This window comes from Homarus americanus, unplaced genomic scaffold (genome assembly GCF_018991925.1).
Source record: "Homarus americanus isolate GMGI-L3 unplaced genomic scaffold, GMGI_Hamer_2.0 scaffold7626, whole genome shotgun sequence".
Classification (NCBI taxonomy): domain Eukaryota; kingdom Metazoa; phylum Arthropoda; class Malacostraca; order Decapoda; family Nephropidae; genus Homarus; species Homarus americanus.
Genome location: NW_024718273.1, coordinates 3,024,580 through 3,049,110, shown reverse-complemented (window position 1 = coordinate 3,049,110; position 24,531 = coordinate 3,024,580). Strand labels below are relative to the sequence as shown.

Here is a 24,531-nt window from a genome sequence, read left to right as displayed (position 1 = left end):
TATTCCCTCTCACACATCCCTCCTTCACACCCCCCTCGAAAATAGTGTTTGGTGACCGTATTGTACTCTGGTGCTGACATAGTTTTGTAATGAAACTGGGACCCTTATTATTTTCTGTAAATTATTTTATCACAATAATGTCAGTATGGATATTCCATAGTCCTTGCAATTGCTTTCTGTATCACTATACCTGTACTTGCTGACCATAAAGCAACTCAAGATTCAAGTTCATCCGCCAGTAAGATAATGACTTTTATGGCATAGAATTCTACTGTATTACTTCACTGTGCCAGTGTATGGATACAGTTAATACTTTGAGGACGATAGATTAACATCTTAAGATTTATTGCTTTGTTATCAACATTACAGAGTTATAGTTTACACCATACAGTAATCCTTAAAAAGGTACACCCAGAAAGACAGTATTACGACCTTTGCTGGTCTTTACCCTCTGGGACACAGGGTCAGTATTTTGAGATACCCTGGGTATAATGGAGTGTTGGTATGCCGACTCTCTGCCATTTCCTTATGTTGTTAGAATACAAGTCATTTAGTGGGATTCATTAGATATTTTGTTTCTTTGTCTGCCTTTTATTTCATTTGGATGATTGTTAAGGAGAATGAAGTGGCTCCAACACTTATACACCACTTCGGTTTCAATTGCATAATAAAAAGTCAAATCCATATCGAATCTCATGAGCCGAGACCATTATCCATAATCGAGATCATCTAACTAAAGAGAGACTGTACACATAAATAACCATAAGAATGAATATCTGAATTAAACTGACGTAACTAATGGGTAGATGAGATATTACTACATAATCTCTAATTATTTCAGTCAGCCCTTTGCTACATGTTGGTTTTCTTTCATAAATACATATCATTTGGGAAATGATAACTGTTCTGTTTAGGTCTGAAACAATTCTTTCCTACTGTATGCCATAAATACATCTCCAAACAATGATTCATCATTAAAGTACTACACAACACTTAACCATACATTTTATCCCAAATATTGAGCTTAGTATTATTTCAGTAGTCTAAATCAAAAGAAAATTGCATTACAAAACATATTTATATAAGGCCTATATAGTCAGCGTGTAACTAACAGGCAGCCAGTGTCCCAAAGTCCTGTCGCGAACCATGAACACCGAGATTCAGACTCTAGAATCCGAAGCATTAATGGGCAGAATAATGTATCAGTGTCTATTGCTTCGGGTTCACGAGTCTGAATCGTGGTCCGCGACAGAACTTTTCGGGTGATTATATATTTGTTCATTCCGATTTCATTGGACCCGAGGGTCGCGATACTTTTGATGAGTGCACAATGCTACAGCCATCACTTACGGCAAGTACACAATGTTGCCCAGGAAGGTCTCGGAGACAGACACCAGCGCCTCTTGCGGACTCGTGGAACCAGTCGATGGTGGTGCAGCTGATGATGGCTGGGAACTGGCGGGCCCGAACCCTGTATCACGGTAAACAGTTATGATAGTTTATAGATCTGAAGAAAAAATTCAGGAGCATCATCAATTGACTGTCATTGACGATACAATATTGTTTTATTTGTTATTCACTAGTTAGTAAAGATAAGTTACTGTAATAATCTGTGGTTATTAATACCTGTACCCTTCACATACGTCAGGAGCACACCCCAGCATCACACACACACACACCCTCAACACTACCCACACACCCCAGCATCACACACACACACACACACACATACCCTCCAACACTACCCACACCCCCATCACACACACACACACACACATACCCACACTCCCCAGCATCACACACACACACACACACATACCCTCCAACACTACCCACACACCCCAGCATCACACACACACACACACACATACCTCAACACTACCCACACACACCCCAGCATCACACACACATACCCTCAACACTACCACACACCCCAGCATCACACACATACCCTCCAACACTACCCACACACCCAGCATCACACACACATACCCTCCAACACTACCCACACACCCCATACACACACACACACACACACACCCTCCAACACTACCCACACACCCCAGCATCACACACACACACACATACCTCCAACACTACCCACACACCCCAGCATCACACACACATACCCTCAACACTACCCACACACCCCAGCCACACACACATACCCTCAACACTACCACACACCCCAGCATCACACACACTACCCTCCAACACTACCCACACACCCCAGCATCACACACACACACACACACACACCCTCAACACTACCTACACACCCCAGCATCACACACACATACCCTCCCTACCCACACACCCCAGCATCACACACACACATACCCTCCAACACTACCCACACACCCCAGCATACACACACACACCCTCAACACTACCCACACTCCAGCATCACACACACACACCAACACTACCCACACACCCCAGCATCACACACACACACCAACACTACCCACACCCCCCAGCATCACACACACACCACACCAACACCACCCACACCCCAGCATCACACACACACCCTCCAACACCACACACACACCCCAGCACACACACACACACCCTCCAACACCACCCACACCCCAGCATCACACACACCCTCCAACACCACCCACACACCCCAGCATCACACACACACACACCAACACCACCCACACCCCAGCACACACACAACCTCCAACACCACCCACACACCCCAGCACACACACCACCCACACACCCCAGCATCACACACACACCAACACCACACACCCCAGCATCACACACACACACACCAACACCACCCCACACCCCAGCATCACACACACCCTCCAACACCACCCACACACCCCAGCATCACACACACAAACCCTCCCAACACCACACACCCCAGCATCACACACACACACAACCAACACCACCCACACACCCCAGCACACACACACACACACCAACACCACCCACACACCCAGCATCACACACACACACACCCTCCAACACCACCCACACACCCAGCACACACACACACCTCCAACACCACCCACACACCCAGCACACACACACCAACACTACCCACACACCCCAGCACACACACACCAACACCACCCACACACCCCAGCATCACACACACACACACCCCAACACCACCACACACCCCAGCATCACACACACCCTCCAACACCACCCACACACCCCAGCATCACACACACCTCCAACACAACCCACACACCCCAGCATCACACACACACACCTCCAACACCACCCACACACCCCAGCATCACACACACACACACCAACACCCACACACCCACATCACACACACACACCAACACCATCCACACACACCCCAGCATCACACACACCCTCCAACACAACCCACACACCCCAGCATCACACACACCCCTCCAACACCACCCACACACCCCAGCACACACACACACACACCAACACCACCACACCCCAGCACACACACACACACACACCAACACTACCCCACACACCCCAGCACTCACACACACCCTCCAACACCACCCACACACCCCAGCATCACACACACACACCTCCAACACCACCCACACACCCCAGCATCACACACACACACCAACACCACCCACACCCCAGCACTCACACACACCCTCCAACACCACCCACACACCCCAGCACTCACACACACACACCCTCCAACACCACCACACACCCCAGCATCACACACACACACCCCAAACACCCACACACCCCAGCATCACACACACCTCCAACACTACCCACACACCCCAGCATCACACACACCCTCCAACACCACCCACACACCCCAGCATCACACACACACCCTCCAACACCACCCACACACCCCAGCACACACACACACACCAACACCACCCACACACCCCAGCACTCACACACACCCTCCAACACCACCCACACACCCCACACACACACACCAACACCACCCACACACCCCAGCATCACACACACCTCCAACACCACCCACACACCCCAGCATCACACACACACACCACCACCCACACACCCCAGCACACACACACACACACCAACACCACCCACACACCAGCATCACACACACACACCCAACACCACCCACACACCCCACACACACACACACCAACACCACCCACACACCCCAGCATCACACACACACCCTCCAACACCACCCACACACCCCAGCATCACACACACCCACCAACACCACCCCACACACCCCAGCATCACACACACACCCTCCAACACCACCCACACACCCCAGCATCACACACACACACCAACACCACCCACACACCCCAGCACACACACACCTCCAACACCACCCACAACCCCAGCATCACACACACACACACCAACACCACCCACACACCCCAGCATCACACACACCCAACACCACACACACCAGCATCCACACACACACACACCAACACCACCCACACCCCAGCATCACACACACCCTCCAACACCACCCACACACCCCAGCACACACACACACACCAACACCACCCACACACCCCAGCATCACACACACACACCCCACCACCCACACACCCCAGCATCACACACACCCCAGCATCACACACACACCAACACCACCCACACACCCCAGCACACACACACACCCTCCAACACTCCCACACACCCAGCACTCACACACACACCTCCAACACCACCCACACACCCAGCACACCACCAACACCACCCACACACCCCAGCACACACACACACAACCAACACCACCCACACACACACAATCCAACACCACACACCCCAGCACCACACACACACACCAACACCACCCACACACCCCAGCACACACACACCCCTCCAACACCACACACCCCAACACACACACCAACACCACCCACACACCACACACACACACACACACCAACACCACCCACACACCCCAGCACACACACACACACCCTCCAACACCACCCACACACCCAAGCATCACACACACACACCAACACCACCCACACACCCCAGCATCACACACACCTCCAACACCACCCACACACCCAGCACTCACACACACCTCCAACACCACCCACACACCCCAGCATCACACACCACACCTCCAACACCACCCACACACCCAGCACACACACACACCAACACCACCCACACAACCCCAGCACACACACACAACCAACACCACCCACACACCCCAGCACACACACAACCCTCCAACACCACCCACACCCAGCACACACACACACCAACACCACCCACACACCCCAGCACACACACCCAACACCACCCACACAACCCCAGCACACACAACTCCAACACCACACCCAACCCACACACACACACACCAACACCACCCACACACACCCCAGCACACACACACCACCACCCACACACCCAGCACACACACACACCAACACCACCCACACACCTGAATCACACACACACACACCTCCAACACCACCACACACCCCAGCATCACACACACACACCCTCCAACACCACCCACACACCCCAGCATCACACACACACACACCAACACCACCCACACACCACAGCATCACACACACACACACCTCCAACACACCACACACCCCAGCATCACACACACACCCCTCCAACACCACCCACACACCCCAGCATCACACACACACACACCCCAACACCACCCACACACCCAGCATCACACACACACACCCTCCAACCCACCCACACACCCCAGCACACACACACACCCTCCAACACCACCCACACAACTCAGCATCACACACACACACCTCCAACACCACCCACACACCTCAGCATCACACACACACACCCTCCAACACCACCCACACACCCCAGCATCACACACACACACCAAACACCACCCACACACCCCAGCATCACACACACACACCCCAACACCACCCACAAACCCCAGCATCACACACACACACACCCTCCAACACCACCCACACACCCCAGCACACACACACCCCTCCAACACCACCCACACACCCCAGCATCACACACACACACCCTCCAACACCACCCACACACCCCAGCACTCACACACACACACACCCCCAACACTACCCACACACCCCAGCATCACACACACCTCCAACACCAACCACACACCCCAGCATCACACACACACACCTCCACACTACCCACACACCCCAGCATCACAACACACACCCTCCAACACCACCCACACACCCCAGCATCACACACACACACACCTCCAACACCACCCACACACCCCAGCATCACACACACACACCAAACACCCACACACCCCAGCATCACACACACACACCTCCAACACTACCCACACACCCCAGCATCACACACACACACACCTCCAACACCACACCACACACCCCCAGCACACACACACACACCCCAACACCACCCACACCCCAGCACTCCACACACACACACCTCCAACACCACCCACACACCCCCAGCATCACACACACCCACCAACACCCACACACCTGCACACACACACACCAACACCACCCACACACCCCAGCATCACACACACACACCCTCCAACACCACCCACACACCCCAGCATCACACACACACACCCTCCAACACCACCCACACACCCCAGCACACACACACACCACAACACTCCCACACACCCCACACACACACACCTTCCAACACCACCACACACCCCAGCACACACACACCTCCAACACCACCCACACACCCAGCATCACACACACACACACCCCTCCAACACCACCCACACACCCCAGCATCACACACACACACCACCAACACCCACACACCCAGCACACACACACACCTCCAACACCACCCACACACCCCACACACACCCACCACCACCCACACACCCCACACACACACACACCTCCAACACCACCCACACACCCCAGCACCACACACACACACCCTCCACCACCCACACACCCCAGCACCCACACCCCCAAACATCCCCAACACCACCACACCCCAACACCACACACACACACACCAACACCACCCACACACCCCAGCACCACACACACACACCTCCAACACCCACACACCCCAGCACACACACACACACCCTCCAACACCACCCACACACCCCAGCACACAACCTCCAACACCACCCACACACCCCAGCACACCACCAACCAACCCACACCCCACACACACACACACAACCAACACCAACCCCACACACACACCCAACAACCCACACACACACACCAACACCCACACAACCCACACACACACACCTCCACACACCCCACACACACACACACCAACACCACCCACACACCCCAGCATCACACACACACACACCAACACCACACCCCAGCACACACACACCCTCCAAACACCCCACACACACACCAACACACAACCCCAGCACACACACACACCCAACCCACACACCAGCACACACACCCACCAACACCACACCCCACACACACACACCAACACCACCCACACACCCCAGCATCACACACACACACACACACCTCCAACACTACCACACACCCCAGCACACACACACACCCTCCAACACCACCCACACACCCCAGCATCACACACACACACCAACACCACCCACACCCCAGCATCACACACACACACCAACACCACCCACACCCCAGCATCACACACACACACCAACACCACCCACACACCCCAGCACACACACACACACACCTCCAACACCACCCACACACCCAGCATCACACACACACACCAACACCACCCACACACCCCAGCACACACACACACACCAACACCACCCACACACCCCAACACTCACACACACACACCAACACCACCCACACACCCACACCACACACACACCCCAACACCACCCACACACCCCAACACCACACACACACACCCTCCAACACCACCCACACACACACACACACACCAACACCACCCACACACCCCAGCATCACACACACACACCCTCCAAACACCACCCACACACCCCAGCACACACACACACACCAACACCACCCACACACCCCAGCACACACACACACACCCCCAACACCACCCACACCCCCAGCACACACACACACCCCCACCACCCACACACCCCAGCACACACACCCTCCAACACCACCCACACACCCCAGCACACACACCAACACCACCCACACACCCCAGCACACACACACACCCCAACACCACCCACACACCCTGACCACACACACACACCCCAACACCACCACACACCCCAGCACCCACACACACACAAACACCACCCACACACACCAGCCACACCCCACACACACCCCACACACCCACACACCCACACACCCCACCACACAACACCACCACACACACCACCCACACACCCCAACACCCACCCACACACCCCAACACCACCCACACACCCCAACACCACCCACACACCCCAACACCACCCACACAGCCCAACACCACCCACACACCCCAACACCACCCACACACCCCAACACCACCCACACCCCACAAACCCTATTAAATTCATTGAAACCACTGTCACTGACAGTCTCATCATCACTGACTCTCTATCCTCACTACTTGCCCTTGGTACCCTCGACTCAGGTTGTCACGCTCTTGTCTCTGAAGCCAGACACAAATATGCGTGCCTTGTTGACCGGGGTGTCAAGGTCAAACTGTTGTGGATCCCCTCTCACATAGACCTCATGAAACATGACAGAGTTGATGCCCTCGCCAAACTCGCATCTAACAAAGACACCGTTGATTACAATTTGGGTCTGTCAAAAAGAACCCTTAAAACTGTAATTAGGAAAGAACTTATTGATGAGTTTGATGCAAGTAGACTAGTGCAAACAGGCACTAGTCGACCCATAGATTACCATGATGAGAAGTATCAAGTGAAACATGTACTGTATATGGAGCAAGTAACAAGATCACTAGATTACAAAATGTTGTTACCGCTAGATTAAGGTTTGGATATAAGTACCTCTGGCAGTATGTTCCTCAAGCAGATGTAAACAAGACTAAATGAAAAGTGTGTGGCCAGACATATAGCCACACACTTGAACACTATGTCCTCGACTGTGTGAAGATAGAACCTTTTAGGGACAGGTCCAAGCACACTGTGTGTGAAATGTCACAACACTTAATCACTAATGGCAAGATAGCCGATATATTAAGATTGTATCCACTATTTTGCACTTAGTAACTATATCAGTTCTCGTGTACACAACCAAATACGCAATGTGCTTGAATACTTCTCACGTAAATGTGAATAACAAAGTGTGAGGCCAGACATACTGCCTCACACGCCTGTACTCATGCATTTGTGAATAAGTTACCCTTTATGTACAGAACTAAACAAATAATGTAATTGAAATACTGTGTAACATTCAGTGCCATAATATCCTGACAACGGGGGTTAATTATTATGACCCGTTGTAAGCTCTTCTCTGTAATCATTTTGCGCTCCGCTCACAGGATGAGTGTGGGGTGCACAATAAAGTAGCCGCTGTAAGCGCTAAAATCAAAATCACACCCCAACACCACCAACACACCCGAAAACCACACCACACACCCCAACACCACCAACACACCCCAAAACCACCAACACACCCCAACACCACCCACACACCCCAACACCACCCACACACCCCAATACCACCCACACACCCCAACACCACCCACACACCCCAACACCACCTCTACTACTTTGCTGTCACTCAGAATCAAGTATGTACGATCATCCAGCTATGAAACAATGATATGAGTTATTAAGGATGTCACCTTCGTTGGTGAGTTCTGAGGTGACTGAAAAGGCCGATACGGGACCGGCAGAGTCGTTTACAGATGTTGCACGTGTGGACAGCTACATCTAGGGAGGAGCGGCGGCAGTGTATTTCCGGCGGTGGCGCTTGTTTGCCTCGGTTTGTAGTTGGGTTAATTCGAAGGTATTGACACCTTCTAGTAGTGATCCTCCAAGTGTTATGGTGTGAAGTGATCGTCTCCCAAGTGAGGGGATCGACTTGGCACTTTTTCAGGTTTGTCTTAAGACTATCCTTATACCTTTTCAGTTGCTCGCTAGCGTTACGTAAACTATTCATTAGATGACTGTAAAGAAGCTGCTTTGGCAATCAACTGTCGTCCATGCTGGTAACATGGCCAGTCCAGCGTAGTTGTTCACAGATAATGATAGCCTCGAGGCTCGTACAGTTGGTGTCCGTGAGAATACTGGCATTTGTTCTCTTTTCTTCCCAGTGAACTCGGAGGATGGAACATAGACTACACTGGTAAAAGTTTTCAAGTGCCTTGAGGTGACTCCTTTATGTAACCCATGTCTCACTGCCATATAGCAGGGTGGGGAGGACCACTGCCCAATATACGTGCAGCTTTGTAGATAATTTCAGCTCCCTACAGCTGAAGACACAGGTACGAAGTCTGCCAAAGGCTTGAGATGCACATCTGATCCGATGCTAAATCTCTTCATCGATGTCCTCGGTGGTGGACAGGTGGGAGCCGAGAAACTGAAAGTGGGTAACATTAGAGAGCGTAGTACTATTCAGCTGGGTGGATGGTGGAGGTGTGGCTGAACCAGGGGCAGGCTGAAAGAGAATCTGAGTCTTATGTAGATTCACCTCAAGGCCAATGTGTGCATATGCATTTGCGTAGGTGTTCAGGATCTCCTGTAGGTCGCTTTCAGTATAAGCGACAAGGGTGAGGTCGTCTGCATACTAAAGTTCATTAATGGAAGCTGCGGACACCTTTGTTCCTACCTGTCGTCTTATGTAGAAAAGATCCTTCATCCAGTACTAGATGTCCACCCCGCCGGCTAAATTGGTTCAGGCATGAGTAAAAAAGGCAGTGAAGAAAATAGAAAAGAGAGTTGGTTCCAGTACACATCCTTGTTTTACCCCCATGCCATCGTGAAGTTGCCTGATTAATTTTGGTAGGCAGCCAAACCGGCTGAGGGTCCACCAGAGGGCTTCCCTGTTGATCGAGTTGAAGGCCTTTGTAGATCGATGAAAGCCATGTACAAGTCACAACGCTGTTCTCCGCCTCAGGAAGAAGTCTGTTTAGGAAGACTTGGTTTATAACCTGCAGCTACGGGCACCAGCGAGATCCTGCAGTGGTTGCCATAGTCTGACCTGTCTCCCTTGTTCATATAAATAAGAGCTTGGGTGATTTCCTCCTTTTCCCATATATTCTCCAAGAGAGAATGGAGATGGCTGGTAAGCAGAGGTCCTCCTGCTTTATACACCTCGGCTGGGATTCCATCAGGCCCTGAGGCTTTGTTATTTTTCATCTGTTTGATGGCAGTAGCTACCTCATCTAGGGATGGAGGATAGCTGAGGTGGGTCAGCTCTGGATGATGAGGGACCTGCTGGGTAGTCAGGACATCCACATTGGTGTTTCGGTTGAGCCTTTAATTAGGGAGTTACCGTCGGATGAGTGGAGGGGGGCTGCACCATGAGTGATTGGACCATAAAATGTTTAAGTAGAATTGAAAAATTCGCACATCTTGTGTTGATATGCAAGTTTTTTTTTTCACATGCTCTATTTTTAAAGCAGTCGTTCTTTAGAATGTGAAGTTTATGCTGGGCCACCTCTTTCTTCTTGGGGAAGGTATAGCCTTTGGTCCGAGACTGAGGGTTGTTCTGCCCGTCAGTTAAAGCAGCACGTTTATCATCTGCGAGTAGTACACACACACCAGGTATATTTTTTTCTATTAATTAATGTTTTAAATTATTAATGATGAAACCTACAACATAAGAGGTTAATCATACAAGAATACAATGAATAAATAAAAATAAACGTGAACGCTGCAATAAATAGCCCCACCCCCATCACCATTTTAACACTACTTTTATCCTCTTCACAACTGATTGGCTCGTTAGCCGCTTGGGCGATCGGTCCTGACAGATTGTTATTGTATTTGAAGTCAAATTTTATATATATATATATATATATATATATATATATATATATATATATATATATATATATATATATATATATATACTGCATGTTTTATCATTTGCGATGAAACATACACCCTAATAAGCTGAAAAATTACTGTAGGGTATAGTAATTTTTCATTTGTGAGTAAACAAGGTTTGCAAATATCGAATAGGGGTGTTAAAATATCAAGTGCGGATAAGTGAGGTTGCAAATAGCGAGGGTCACTGTTCCCATACTTGTAACATTTCATCGTGGATATATCCATAATCGGTGCCTGCCAACACCTGTTGTTTATCACGAATATATCCGTGATTGACCCCCTGCCAGTCAAATAAACAAAACAAAAAGATACAGTAATTACATAAAAAATTGTCTAGTATTTGGTAAACAAACCACTTGCATTTGTCAGATATACAGTACATGTGTGAACAAACTCACACAGGAACCTCTGTAATCTTCACTCATTTTTATCCGCTTCATTGTGCTTCTTCAAATTCTGACCTGATACTACTTCAAATGTGTGAACTACATCTTTCCATTCAAACTTCAACTATTCATATTGATCACTGCAAACTAATAAGTTCTTATAACTTACATCTTCACAAGGAGGGCATTCCTTCTTAGCACACTTTATATCTCCTCCCACCAAGCAGCTACAGACTTCACAATCAAATGATTCAAATACTGCTCCAGGATCATATCTGTAAGGTAATAATAAAACTTTAAACTTGAAGAAAGTACAAACAACTGTAAACTCCTCATACTCATTTGAAACTTTGGTACAGTATTGAGAAAGATCAGTTTTGAAAATGAGGAGAATCCACTTACCTAACAGCATCATCGAAACATGGACAGAGGATTTTTTCCACACAGGTATGGCCATCAAAATACCGGCCAGAAGAACAAGGAATACATGTGCTGTAGTAATAATGTGGGAGACTTGGGCAGGGGGAGCAGCGAGGAGGTGTTGGCTGTGTAGTTATCTCCAAGGGTGTTGTGGTTTCTATCTCATCTGTTCAGTGGAGATCTGTATTAGTCTTACATTCAAAGTCATAATTTATACAGTAATCCCTCCCCAACTGTAGGATTACATTTCTAGAATTCTCCTGTGGTTGACAAGAGCTGGATCCAGTGAGAAGTAAAGGGTTAGGGTTAAGGGAAATAAGCACAGGATGTATCTGCTGGTGATATATAAGATCCACCACCACTCAAGATCAGCTATTCAAACCCATTTGTAACAATCTAATGATATTAACACAATAAGCATAATAATTGTAAGAATGATTTAATAAATTATATAAATTGTGGTAATGAATGATTCTTTGAGAAGCATGTCAATGTTCTCTCTTACTGCCACTCATCAACTTGTTCATTTGTATTCATGTTGTTAAGTAATGACTACAGTACTTTCATCTCTAAAACTAAGTTATTTGCCATTTCTTGAAACAAACTGCATTTGTCTAACCAAGGGTGCCTGCCTTTTCTTTTTTATACATAATAAGCACAATTTGGGGCAATATCTCAAGAGATAGTTGCATACATATATAAACAAACTCTCATTATAATCGTCTCAACACATCAAGAAGGATTTAGTTGAGCACAACTAAATGTCAAAAAAAATATTCTTAGGTAATTTACAATATGAAAACACATTAGTCCTTTCATAAGACTTTCAATATTTTACTAAACACAGCCATAATTCACATTAAGACAATTTCAAACTACTTGCAGAGACTAAATCATTACCATGTACAGTATTCATGACCTCCACCTCACAGCCAATCATCAACTGACAACCACCAACGACCATATCCAGGATGAGGGTGTGTTTGCCAGGGGCTGGGGTGGGGGATATAGTTGACAGGATGGACAATATCTTGTCTGGTAATGGGAACAAACCCATTATCTGCCTCAGTGCAGGAGGCAATGATATTAGCCGGTGTAGGAGTGAAGAGCTTCTTGATAAGTTCAAGACAGCTATAGATCGTATTAGGACTAAGGGGGGGATCCCTATCCTTTGTGGTGTCCTGCCTAGAAGGAGAGTTAGCAATGATGGTTGTCAAGGGCAGTTGGTGTCAACGGCCGTCTTGACGGATATTGCAAGTCAATATCAGTCCCATTCATTGACAACTGGGACAACTTCTACGGCAGAAGAGACCTTTATGCTTGGGATGGGGTACACTTGTCTCGGGATGGGGTGGCAACCCTGGCTGGGTCTCTAGAAGGGGCAGTTCAAAAGATATCGAAGTCTTTAAACTGCTAGGGGAACATATGGGCACGGGGGTGGAGGAGACTGCAGTGGGAGCGGGTAAACAAAGTGAAAGATTACAGGGAAATATTGTTAGGAAAAATGACAAAACTAAATTAGACGGAGTTTAAACCTAAATGCGGTAAAGGGAGGACTCAGAACACGACTAACTTAAATGTCTACTACGTGAACAGTAGAAGTACGAGAAACAAAATGGATGATATTAGGGCCTTGGTATGTACCGAAAAAATCGATATACTAATAGCATTCACTGAAACGTGGATCAACCTAGACTCACGTGAGTTACCTGTCGAATACCAAATTGCGGATTACAAATTGTTCCATACCGATAGGCAGACCAGGAAAGGAGGCCGAGTAGCCATCTATGTCACGGATAATCTGAAGTGCGAAATAAATAAGGAAATAAAAACTGAGCGGAATACAGAAACAATTTGGATAGAATTAATCGACGGTAGGGAAAAATTAATCATAGGAGTAATATATAGACCTCCCAATCTTGATAGAGTTAATGAGCGACTTATCTGGGATGAAATGCGCAGGGCTTCCATACACAACAAAGTCTGTATAGTAGGCGATTTTAACCTTGGCCAAATAGATTGGACTGACCTTATGGGTAACTCAGTATCAGAGGATTTCCTCAAAACGATCCAGGACTGTTTCCTAAGTCAACATATAACCGAACCCACCTGGGGTAATAATATACTCGATTTAGTTCTGTCGAACAGAGAAAATCTCATTAGCAATGTCGAGGTAGGGAATGAACTTGCAAACAGCGATCACAAAGAAATTAGATTCCAGTTAGATTTTCAGGTCAGATGTAAAGGGAATTCCATTAAAGTCCCGGATTTCAGAAGAGCAGAATTTGATAGTTTAAAGTGGCAGCTAAGAGAGGGGGGTGTCGCGCTTGGGTGTGAACCTGACAGATGACACCGACCTGATAAGGAGATCTAAGATTGCCGAGTTCCACGACAATTTAAATAATGAGTTACTTAATGCACAAAGGCAGAACATACCATACAAAAAACTCAGATCAGACAACAATGACCCTAAATGGATAAATAATTATTTAAAGAACATTATTGGCCAAAGGAAGGCTATAGGTAGAAGGATAAATCGTGGGGAAATTTACCTCCAGGAGTATTATAAGTTATTGGCCGGTAGGGTTAAGACCGAGATAAGAAAAGCAAAGAGGAATTATAATAATAATAATAATTAACGGTTTATTGAAAAAATTCTGCAGCCCGAAGGCTGAAAATATACATTGGACATAAATGACTTATTACATACATTGGTGGTTTAACAAAAGCCTTCATTAGAGAAAGGTAAAGAAACATACAGTGAACATACAGATTAATGTAGGTGTTGAACAGCAAACTCATAGTGTAGTAGTTCCCTCAGATGGTGTTATGAGGGACCTGGCGTGGTGTAGTAATTCCCTCGCAGATGGTGTTATGAGGGGCCTCACGTGGTGTAGTAATTCCCTCACAGATGGTGTTATAAGGGACCTCCCGTGGTGTAGTAATTACCTCACAGATGGTGTTATGAGGGACCTCACGTGGTGTAGTAATTACCTCACAGATGGTGTTATGAGGGGCCTCACGTGGTGTAGTAACTCCCTCACAGATGGTGTTATGAGGGGCATCACGTGGTGTAGTAATTCCCTCACAGATGGTGTTATGAGGGGGCCTCACGTGGTGTAGTAATTCCTTCACAGATGGTGTTATGAGGGACCTGACGTAGTGTAGTAATTCCCTCACAGATGGTGTTATGAGGGGGCCTCACGTGGTGTAGTAATTCCCTCACAGATGGTGTTATGAGGGGCATCACGTGGTGTAGTAATTCCTTCACAGATGGTGTTATGAGGGACCTGACGTGGTGTAGTAATTCCCTCACAGATGGTGTTATGAGGGGACCTGACGTGGTGTAGTAATTCCCTCACAGATGGTGTTATGAGGGGGCCTCACGTGGTGTAGTAATTCCCTCACATATGGTGTTATGAGGGACATGTGGTGTAGTAATTCTCTCACAGATGGTGTTATATGAGTGAGGTTTGGTCTTAGGCCTTCCTATCGTAGACGGATTAACACATCGCTGGTTGTTGTTGGGTCTCACAGGCCGTTATCACTGGGTACCTGGGACCTCACTGTGTGAAGGTCAACTTGGGTACGACTGTTACTGTTGAGTTGTTCTCACTGACTTAAGCACTGTTCACCACTGTTCACCTCTGTTTAACACTGGTTCCGTTCCTTTCCTAAATGAAATTGTAACTTCTGGCGAGAACTTGTTGATATTCCGGTGGGGAGGACGGTTCAGGGGAGGGGGTTGGTATGGGCCAACTTAACAGTTGACCTGGCTGCTCCGAGAGGAGCGCCAGGTACGTCTTGACCCTTCGGTGGTCAAGGATGTAGTGAACTGAATATAGCAGGGGAGGAGAAAACAAACCCCAAAGGATTCTACCAAATGCATCAAACTAAAACACGAGATAAGATTGGACCAATACGTTCAGATACCGGCGAGCTAACTGATAACGACGGAGAAATGAGCAATAATCTGAATAAATATTTTTCAACAGTTTTCACCACCGAAAATTTAAACGTGATACCCGAGGCACCAACTCTATTCAGAGATAGTGAAGAAAACAAATTAAGCGAGATAGTAGTGACTAGTAACGATGTTAATAAGCAAATAGACAAACTGAAGCCTAATAAGTCACCTGGTCCTGATGAGATATTTGCCAGAGTATTAAAGGAATATAGGGAAGAGCTTAGTATGCCCTTAGCAAAGTTGTTTAACATGTCCTTAAAAACAGGTGTAGTACCAGAATCCTGGAGGATAGTGAATATAATTCCGATTTTCAAGAATGGGGATAGATCACTATCGTCTAACTACCGCCCAATCAGTCTAACATCAATAGTAGGCAAATTACTAGAATCAATTATTTCAAACGATATTCGAAACCACCTGGAGAAGCACAAGTTGATCAATGATCCCCAACATGGCTTCACAAGCGGGCGTTCATGTCTAACTAATCTATTAACATTCTTTTCATCAATTTTCGAATCGGTGGACGAGGGGCACAATTATGATGTGGTAAATCTCGACTTTAGCATAGCCTTCGACAGAGTCCCCCACGAAAGACTAATTAGAAAGGTAGCAGCGCATGGTATCAAAGGTAATATTCTTAAATGGATTAGGGCGTGGTTATGGGACAAGAAACAGCGAGTGAGCATAAACGGCACTAAATCGCATTGGAGCAACGTCACTAGTGGAGTTCCCCAAGGCTCAGTACTTGGACCATTATTATTATTTATTATATACATAAACGACATAGATATCGGCATAGACAGCAACATAAGTAAATTTGCTGATGACACTAAAATAGGACGTGTAATTAAACCTGACGAGGACTCTGCAAAACTACAGGAAGATCTAAACAAATTTTTCGAATGGTCGGAAAAATGGCATATGAAATTCAATGTGGACAAATGTAAAGTACTCAGTATAGGAGATGTAAACAGGAAAATCAGTTACCGGATGAACAACGATGCCATTGTGGAATCTGACTGCGAGAGAGATTTAGGAATAATGATAAGTAGGAATCGTAAGCCAAGTAAACAATGTGTTCTTGCTCGTAACAAGGCTAATAAAGTACTTGGGTTCATACAAAGGAGTGTTAGTTACAAGACTACGGAGGTCATCTTAAAATTATATCTAGCGCTTGTGAGACCTCACCTGGATTAACCAGTTCAGTTCTGGTCACCGTATTACAGAATGGAGATAGAATCCTTGGAAAGAATCCAGAGGAGAATGACAAGACTAATCCCGGGCATTAGGAACCTTGAATACGAAGACAGGTTAAAGCATCTTAATTTGCACTCCCTCGAGAGATGTAGAGTGAGGGGCGACATGATAGAGGTGTATAAATGGAAGTCAGGGTTAAACAAAGGGGACATTACAAAGAAACTCAAACTATCCAACCAGGAGTGAACTCATAACAATGGTTTTAAATAAAACAAATTTAGATTTCGGCGTGAAATAGGTAAACACTGGTTTGGAAACAGAGTAGTGGATGAATGGAACAAGTTACCAAATATCATCATTAACTCGAATACGCTGGATAGCTTCAAACATAGGTTGGATGCTTATATGAGCAGTAGGGGTTGGGTATAAACGGGACTGCCCAGTATGGGTCAATAGGCCCGCTGCAGTTTCCTCTATTCTTATGTTCTTAAGTACCACCATTTTTACTACTCTTAAGATATTATAATAAGGTTACAATAATAGTAAGCAGGGGTGTATTCAGGATTTTATGAAGTGGGTTCGGATTCTGAGTGAATGGAAAGGTATGAAAAAAAGAATCACATCTTATTAAATACCATTAGATATGTGCAGGTATTTTTTTTTTTTATTGGCCACCCCCCTACATCTTTGTGTAAGGTGAAGCGCAAAAGCGTTTACAGTGCCCAACAGGGAAGCATGCTAAGTTCATGCTTGCCTTTATGTCTCATGAGTTAAGGGTGTAGAAGCCTGAAGAGTCAAGGGCAGAGAAGCCTGAAGAGTCAAGGGCATAGAAGCCTGAAGAGTCAATGGTTTATGTCATCAAGTTATTGGAAGCTCCACAACTTGTCCCTGAATACGAATTCGCAACTTTCGATTTACAACAGGTACCTACTTTACTGCTAGGTGAACAGGGACTAATGGGGGCTAGGAAGTATGTCCAAACAACTTCCACAGGCCCGGGAATCGAACCCGTGACATCTCGCTTGCGAAGGCAAGAGCGATACCACTCTACCACCAGCACCCCCCATATGTGCAGGTAGTGAGGAACGTGTCGTGTTGGGCCTCAATAACAAAGCGTGTTGGCACTCAGGCCTTCGTTGTTGAGCGGCGGAAATTGGACAGTGATTACATATGAGCATCAAGATCGTCTTAGTGATGTGAATGTGTAAATTGATGTAGGATTCTTAACGTTATTCACGACTGTACATTGAAAACACTCTCTACTGACCAGAGGAATGGGCCAGGAGGTATGCAACCCCCCAAAATTGTCATAAGACAAGATTTATCCAGAAAATTTTAAACGAGTTGTGCTCATGACTGTGATTGACCATCCAAAGGTCGATCAGAGACTGTAGTACAGCATGCCCTTCGAATTCGCGGAGATTAGGTTCTCAAAATGGCCACGAATCGCCAAGTCTGCGAATAACATCTGCTGACCGGGGGAGGGGGGTGTTACATTTTTACCTGTGTACAAAGTAATGTATATTCCCTTTATGTGTTTCCAGAGACTAAATCATTGCCATGTACAGTATTGTACATGTGTGTGTATATCTCTGTGTATGTGTAGACACACACTCACACACCTGCTATAAGAACAGTCCCAACCATTATAAAAATTATTAACAACTCATAATCGATCAGTGTATGTATTCACTCCCAGCCAGTCTTACCTTTTTGCACTGTCTCCATGTTGAAATCCCCTGTATTATAACTGTCTTCCCACTAAGTTATTATAAATCATATTTGCATCACTTACTGTATGTTATTTGTCAATCAAGTGATCCATTCCCCAATTATGTAACTATATTTTCAGCCTTCCAGCTGCCATGCTTTTTCAATAAACAGTTAATTATTATTATTATTATTATTATTAAAATGCATATAAATATATAATAATGGTAAATCCTCTCACAAATACCGTAACAAGAAACACAACAAGGTGTAATGTAGAAAAAAATGTGTCTACCCTCAAGTCAAGTCCGTGCTTTGTTATTAAAATCAATTTGCTAGAGCTGCCATATAGCGTTAGCACCAGCTGGGTTGATATGTACAGTAGATCTAACTAACAGAATTTCTTTCTTAGCCATCTAGCCAACCCAACATGAAGGATGTCAGTAACTGTGGTGTAATACTGTATACTTTTTCACAACATTCATGTCGGATGGTGTGTGCATGTAAATGAGTAAAAAAATAAATGAAGGTTACGTATATCTACCCATTAAAAATTGGTGGTTACAATGATGAGCTAACCTAGCTAGTACAATGACATGATTAATCACTGTTAAACACTATTCTATCAGTAAACTATTAATAACAGAAATCCAGTGAAATATGGCAGGGAGAGTGGAGAGTTAAAACTGCAGACGACACGCTAGCTAGCAGTCACTCCTTTCACCAGCTCTCATTGCCAGGCATAGCCAGGCATACATATTGGAGAAATACATAACCTCTTCTCTCTTCATTTGTTTGGACGCCTTCCCATGGCAGGATGAAGGCGGCTGAGGGAGTTTGGAAGCCATAACAAGCACAAGGAGCACAGTTGTTACGAGAGCAGTTTAGCACACACGCAACGTGGACAAATGTTTATCCCAGACTGAGGCGGAGCAAGAGGGACACGTGGGCGAGCCTCCCAGGACAAGAGAGACACCTTTAGGGACGCCACAAAATCACGCACTCCCCGTACCGACCCTAAAAATGCTGGCAACCTTAAAACTACCCACAGACATTCTTGGGTACATCCAGGGTGCTATCCGCGAATAATAGAGGACCGCGAAATAAAAATCCGCAAATTATCCGGGCGTACTGTATTGTGTTTTTAGGTAAAACAGTCCATAGTGACAACAGTGGCTGTGGTGGAAACTGAAAACAAATTGAAGTGAAAAAAAAACATAATGAGACAAACAATCAGGCACCAGTGCCTGGTGGTAGCCAAGAAATAGTATTTGGTGTCACAAAGAAAGTTTTTCTTTTGTGTGTTTGTTTTCTCAAGGACTGTAATTGTGTTTACAATCACCATTCATAGGGAGATACAGTGTAAACAGTGCTAGTTCTCTACATAGAGACAATTCGTTGATGAGAACTGGAAAAGAGAACATTAGTAATAATTAAAAACAAAACGAAATGTCTCGACGGCACTGTTGCCACCACAAAGAAAGTTATTTTTCTGTGTTTTCTGAAGGACTGTGATTGTACATATGATCCGCCATTCATAGCGAGATACAGTGTACATAATGACAGCACAAAGAGATACCAAAATTTTGTCTAGGAGAACTGATGAAGAAAACAGAAAACAAGTCAAACTGTCTTGGACGGCAACACTGGACGAACGAGTGTGTCGGGAGGTCAAGACCAGCAGGGCAGATAAATTATTTTTTTAAATAATATTAGTCTGCCACAAGGGCATGATCACTCACACATCTTACTTCACTTAGTTTACAATTAGTAGATGTGATTATAAAGGAACTCATCCAAATGAATCCACGCCAAACGAACTAAATAATCCAACCACTCTTTTCGTAGAAACTCTTGAGAGAAAATTTTCTATTCCACATGCTAAAGATCCGACTCACTACAGAGGGGAACAAACACCCAAGCCACTGGACCTCATCATAACTAATGAGGAGGGTATGGTGGCCAATCTGGAACACCTAGCCCCAGTTGACACCAGTCACCACAAAACGTCCTTCAGATTTAACTGTCACTTGGTTTATAACAAAACCAGGTTCAGGCTCAAATATTACAAAGGAAATTATGATGGGAGGAGGTGAGAAGCATACACTGGCCTGACTCAGGGGAATAAGAAAGTAGATACTACGCTGAATATCATAGCCAGTAAAGTAAACCACCCGATTGACAAATATATACTGTACCTAAGACCAAACCCAGTGGCTTCAGGAATGCATGAAGACCGCTACACATGAACCATGCGGCGGTCGGCAAAGTTAAGAAGAAAACTCAGGATTTCGAGATGTCAGTTAGGACAAATGATGAGCAGGACAGGAGGATGTATACCAGATCCAAGAACCAAGCAAAGTCAGAGTGTGGAAGGGCTGAAAAAGAGTTCCAGAGGCGGATTGCAAATGAGGTCAAGCTAAACCCAAAGGCTTTTTACTGCTACGCAAAGTCGAAATTAAAAATGCAATTAGGAACCTGAGGCTTGAAGATGGTAGTTATGCAGATTCTGACCAGGATAAGGCAGAGGCATTGAACAAGTTCTTTTCCTTGGTGTTTAGAGAGAGAATGCGAACAATCTTCCTGCCTTTGAGGAAAGATGGTTTGACATAGTGCTGGCCCATATTGTGTTCTCGGACGAGGTTATAAGAAATAAACTATCAAAGCTAAAGATTCACAAAAGTCCCGGCCCAGATATGGTACATCCCAGAGTATTAAGACAACTGTGTAATGGGCAAATGCCTGGATGAGGAAAAGGCCCCTGATGACAGGGAAATGGCTTATGTGAGTCCGATATTTAAGAAGGGCAATCATCACTCCTTGAATAATTATATCCCAGTGAGCCTGACAAGCATAGTGTGTAAAGTATTAAAGAGCACCATAAGAGATGCCATGGAGAAACAGCTACAGCATTTTCTCGATTTAACGAACTAATTAGAGCCACCCCTCGTTGTTAAATAAAAATTTCCGCTAAATCTAGGTCTTGCTCAACTAAGTATACAATGGAGCACCTCAGCTTTCGCCTTTATTCGAGATATCTTCAGAGGCAACTGAATACACAGGGATGGAATGTCAGGTCACCCAATTTTGGGTGGGAGATTAGTGGGTCTCATGACCTGAAGATATCTTGAATAAAGACAAAAGCTAAATTATTTTGGGGGGAGGCCTTACCTGACCTGATGCAATATCAGGTGAAGGTAGGGTGGGGGATTAGTGGTCTCATATTACTGCCCTTCTGATGGAATGTCAGGTCACCCTTTCTTAGGTGGGGGATTAATGAGGCCCATGACCTGAAGATGTCTTGAATAAACACGAAAGCTGAAGTATTTTTAGGGAGATTGTGATACGTATAAGAATAAGTGAACAAAGTTGTATCCCTTCAACATTAAATTACATAACATTTTAAAAACTGGAGTGAGTGAGCAGAAGGTGTGGGTGATTAGAGAGATGCGTGTTGTCTTAATTCCCATGTGCGTATGTGTGTGTCGAAGCATCGAGGCTACCATTATCCATGAACAACTACGCTGAACTGGCCATGTTACCCACATGGACGACAGTAGACTGACAAAGCAGCTACTTTACAGTCTCCTTACGAATGGTAAATATAACGCTGGAGGGCACCTGAAAAGGTATAAGGACAGTCTTAAGACAAACCTGAAAAAAGTGCCAAATCGACTCCCACACCTGGGAGACGATTATTGTACACCGTAACGCTCGGAGGATCACCACACATGAAGGTGTCAACACCTACGAGTTAGCCCGACTGCAAAATGAGGCAGACAAGCGCCAGCGCCGGAAAGACGCTGCCGCCACCCCTACCGCACTAGGTGTAGCCCTCCACATGTGCAACATCTGTGATCGACCCTGCCAGTTCTGTATCGGCCTCTTTAGTCACCTCAGAACTCACCAACCTAAGTGACATCCCTAATAACTCATATCATTGCATCATAGCTGGATGATTGTCATACTCGATTTCAAGTGAGAGCAAAGTAGTAGTAGTGGTAGTATAGTCGTAGTCGTAGTAGTAGTAGTAGTGAAACACCCTGACTTAACCCCAGCAGAAAGAGCACTTCTTGCACTTCCACCAAGACTGGGAGGAATGGGACTAACCAATCCAGAGGAGATTGCTGCCACCGAACATCAAAATTCAATTAAGCTCACGGCAGCCCTCACGGACCACATAACAGCCCAGAATGCAACAGGGGAGGTTGATACCAGTGAAGTAAATAAGATTCGTAGGTCCATTAAGACAGATCGAGAGCACTGCCAAAATGATAAGTTGCAGCAACTGTTGCTGCAGGTACCAGAAAATTAAAAAAAAAAAGTAGCTATAGCGCAGGAGGTGGGCGCCTCGAACTGGTTAACTACGTTACCGATAAGGGCAAATGGTTTCAGTCTTAATAAACAAGAATTTACAGATGCCATTGCTCTAAGGTATGGTCGGCCAGTAGAAGGTTTGCCCTCCCAATGCGTGTGTGGCTCTTCCTATGATGGCGATCACGCCATGGTGTGCAAGAAACGGGGCTTCATATGCATGAGGCATGACGAGGTAAGGGACCTCACCGCAAATATGTTGAAGGAAATTTGCCGGGATGTCATGGTAGAACCGACCCTCCTTCCTTTGGATGGTGAGATCTTCCAACACAGGACTTCAAACACATCTAACAAAGCCCGTGTGGACGTCAGTGCTCGAGGATTCTGGATGCGGGGACAGCGAGCTTTCTTTGACATCAGGATTTTTGATCCCATGGCCGCATGTCACCGTAACCTAGCGCTCGATGCTGCACATAGGAGGAACGAGAACGACAAGAGAAGGGCCTACGGGGAGAGAATTCAAAACGTTGATCAAGGCAGCTTCACTCCTCTAGTGTTCACAACCTCTGGTGGGATGGGACCAAGTGCAAGATGTTTCTACG

General features: G+C 46.3%; 1 protein-coding gene across 1 annotated transcript in view; it reads right to left on the bottom strand.

Annotated features, from left to right (window-relative positions):
• LOC121859372 (hemocytin-like) overlaps window positions 1-24,531 on the bottom strand; it is a gene marked incomplete at its 5' end in the record, with an annotated part of 457,920 nt that overhangs the window by 183,147 nt on the left and 250,242 nt on the right. Inside the window, 2 exon segments of the mRNA XM_042356148.1 lie at window positions 12,491-12,596; window positions 12,724-12,907. Of these exon segments, the coding sequence (XP_042212082.1) occupies window positions 12,491-12,596; window positions 12,724-12,907 (290 nt within the window).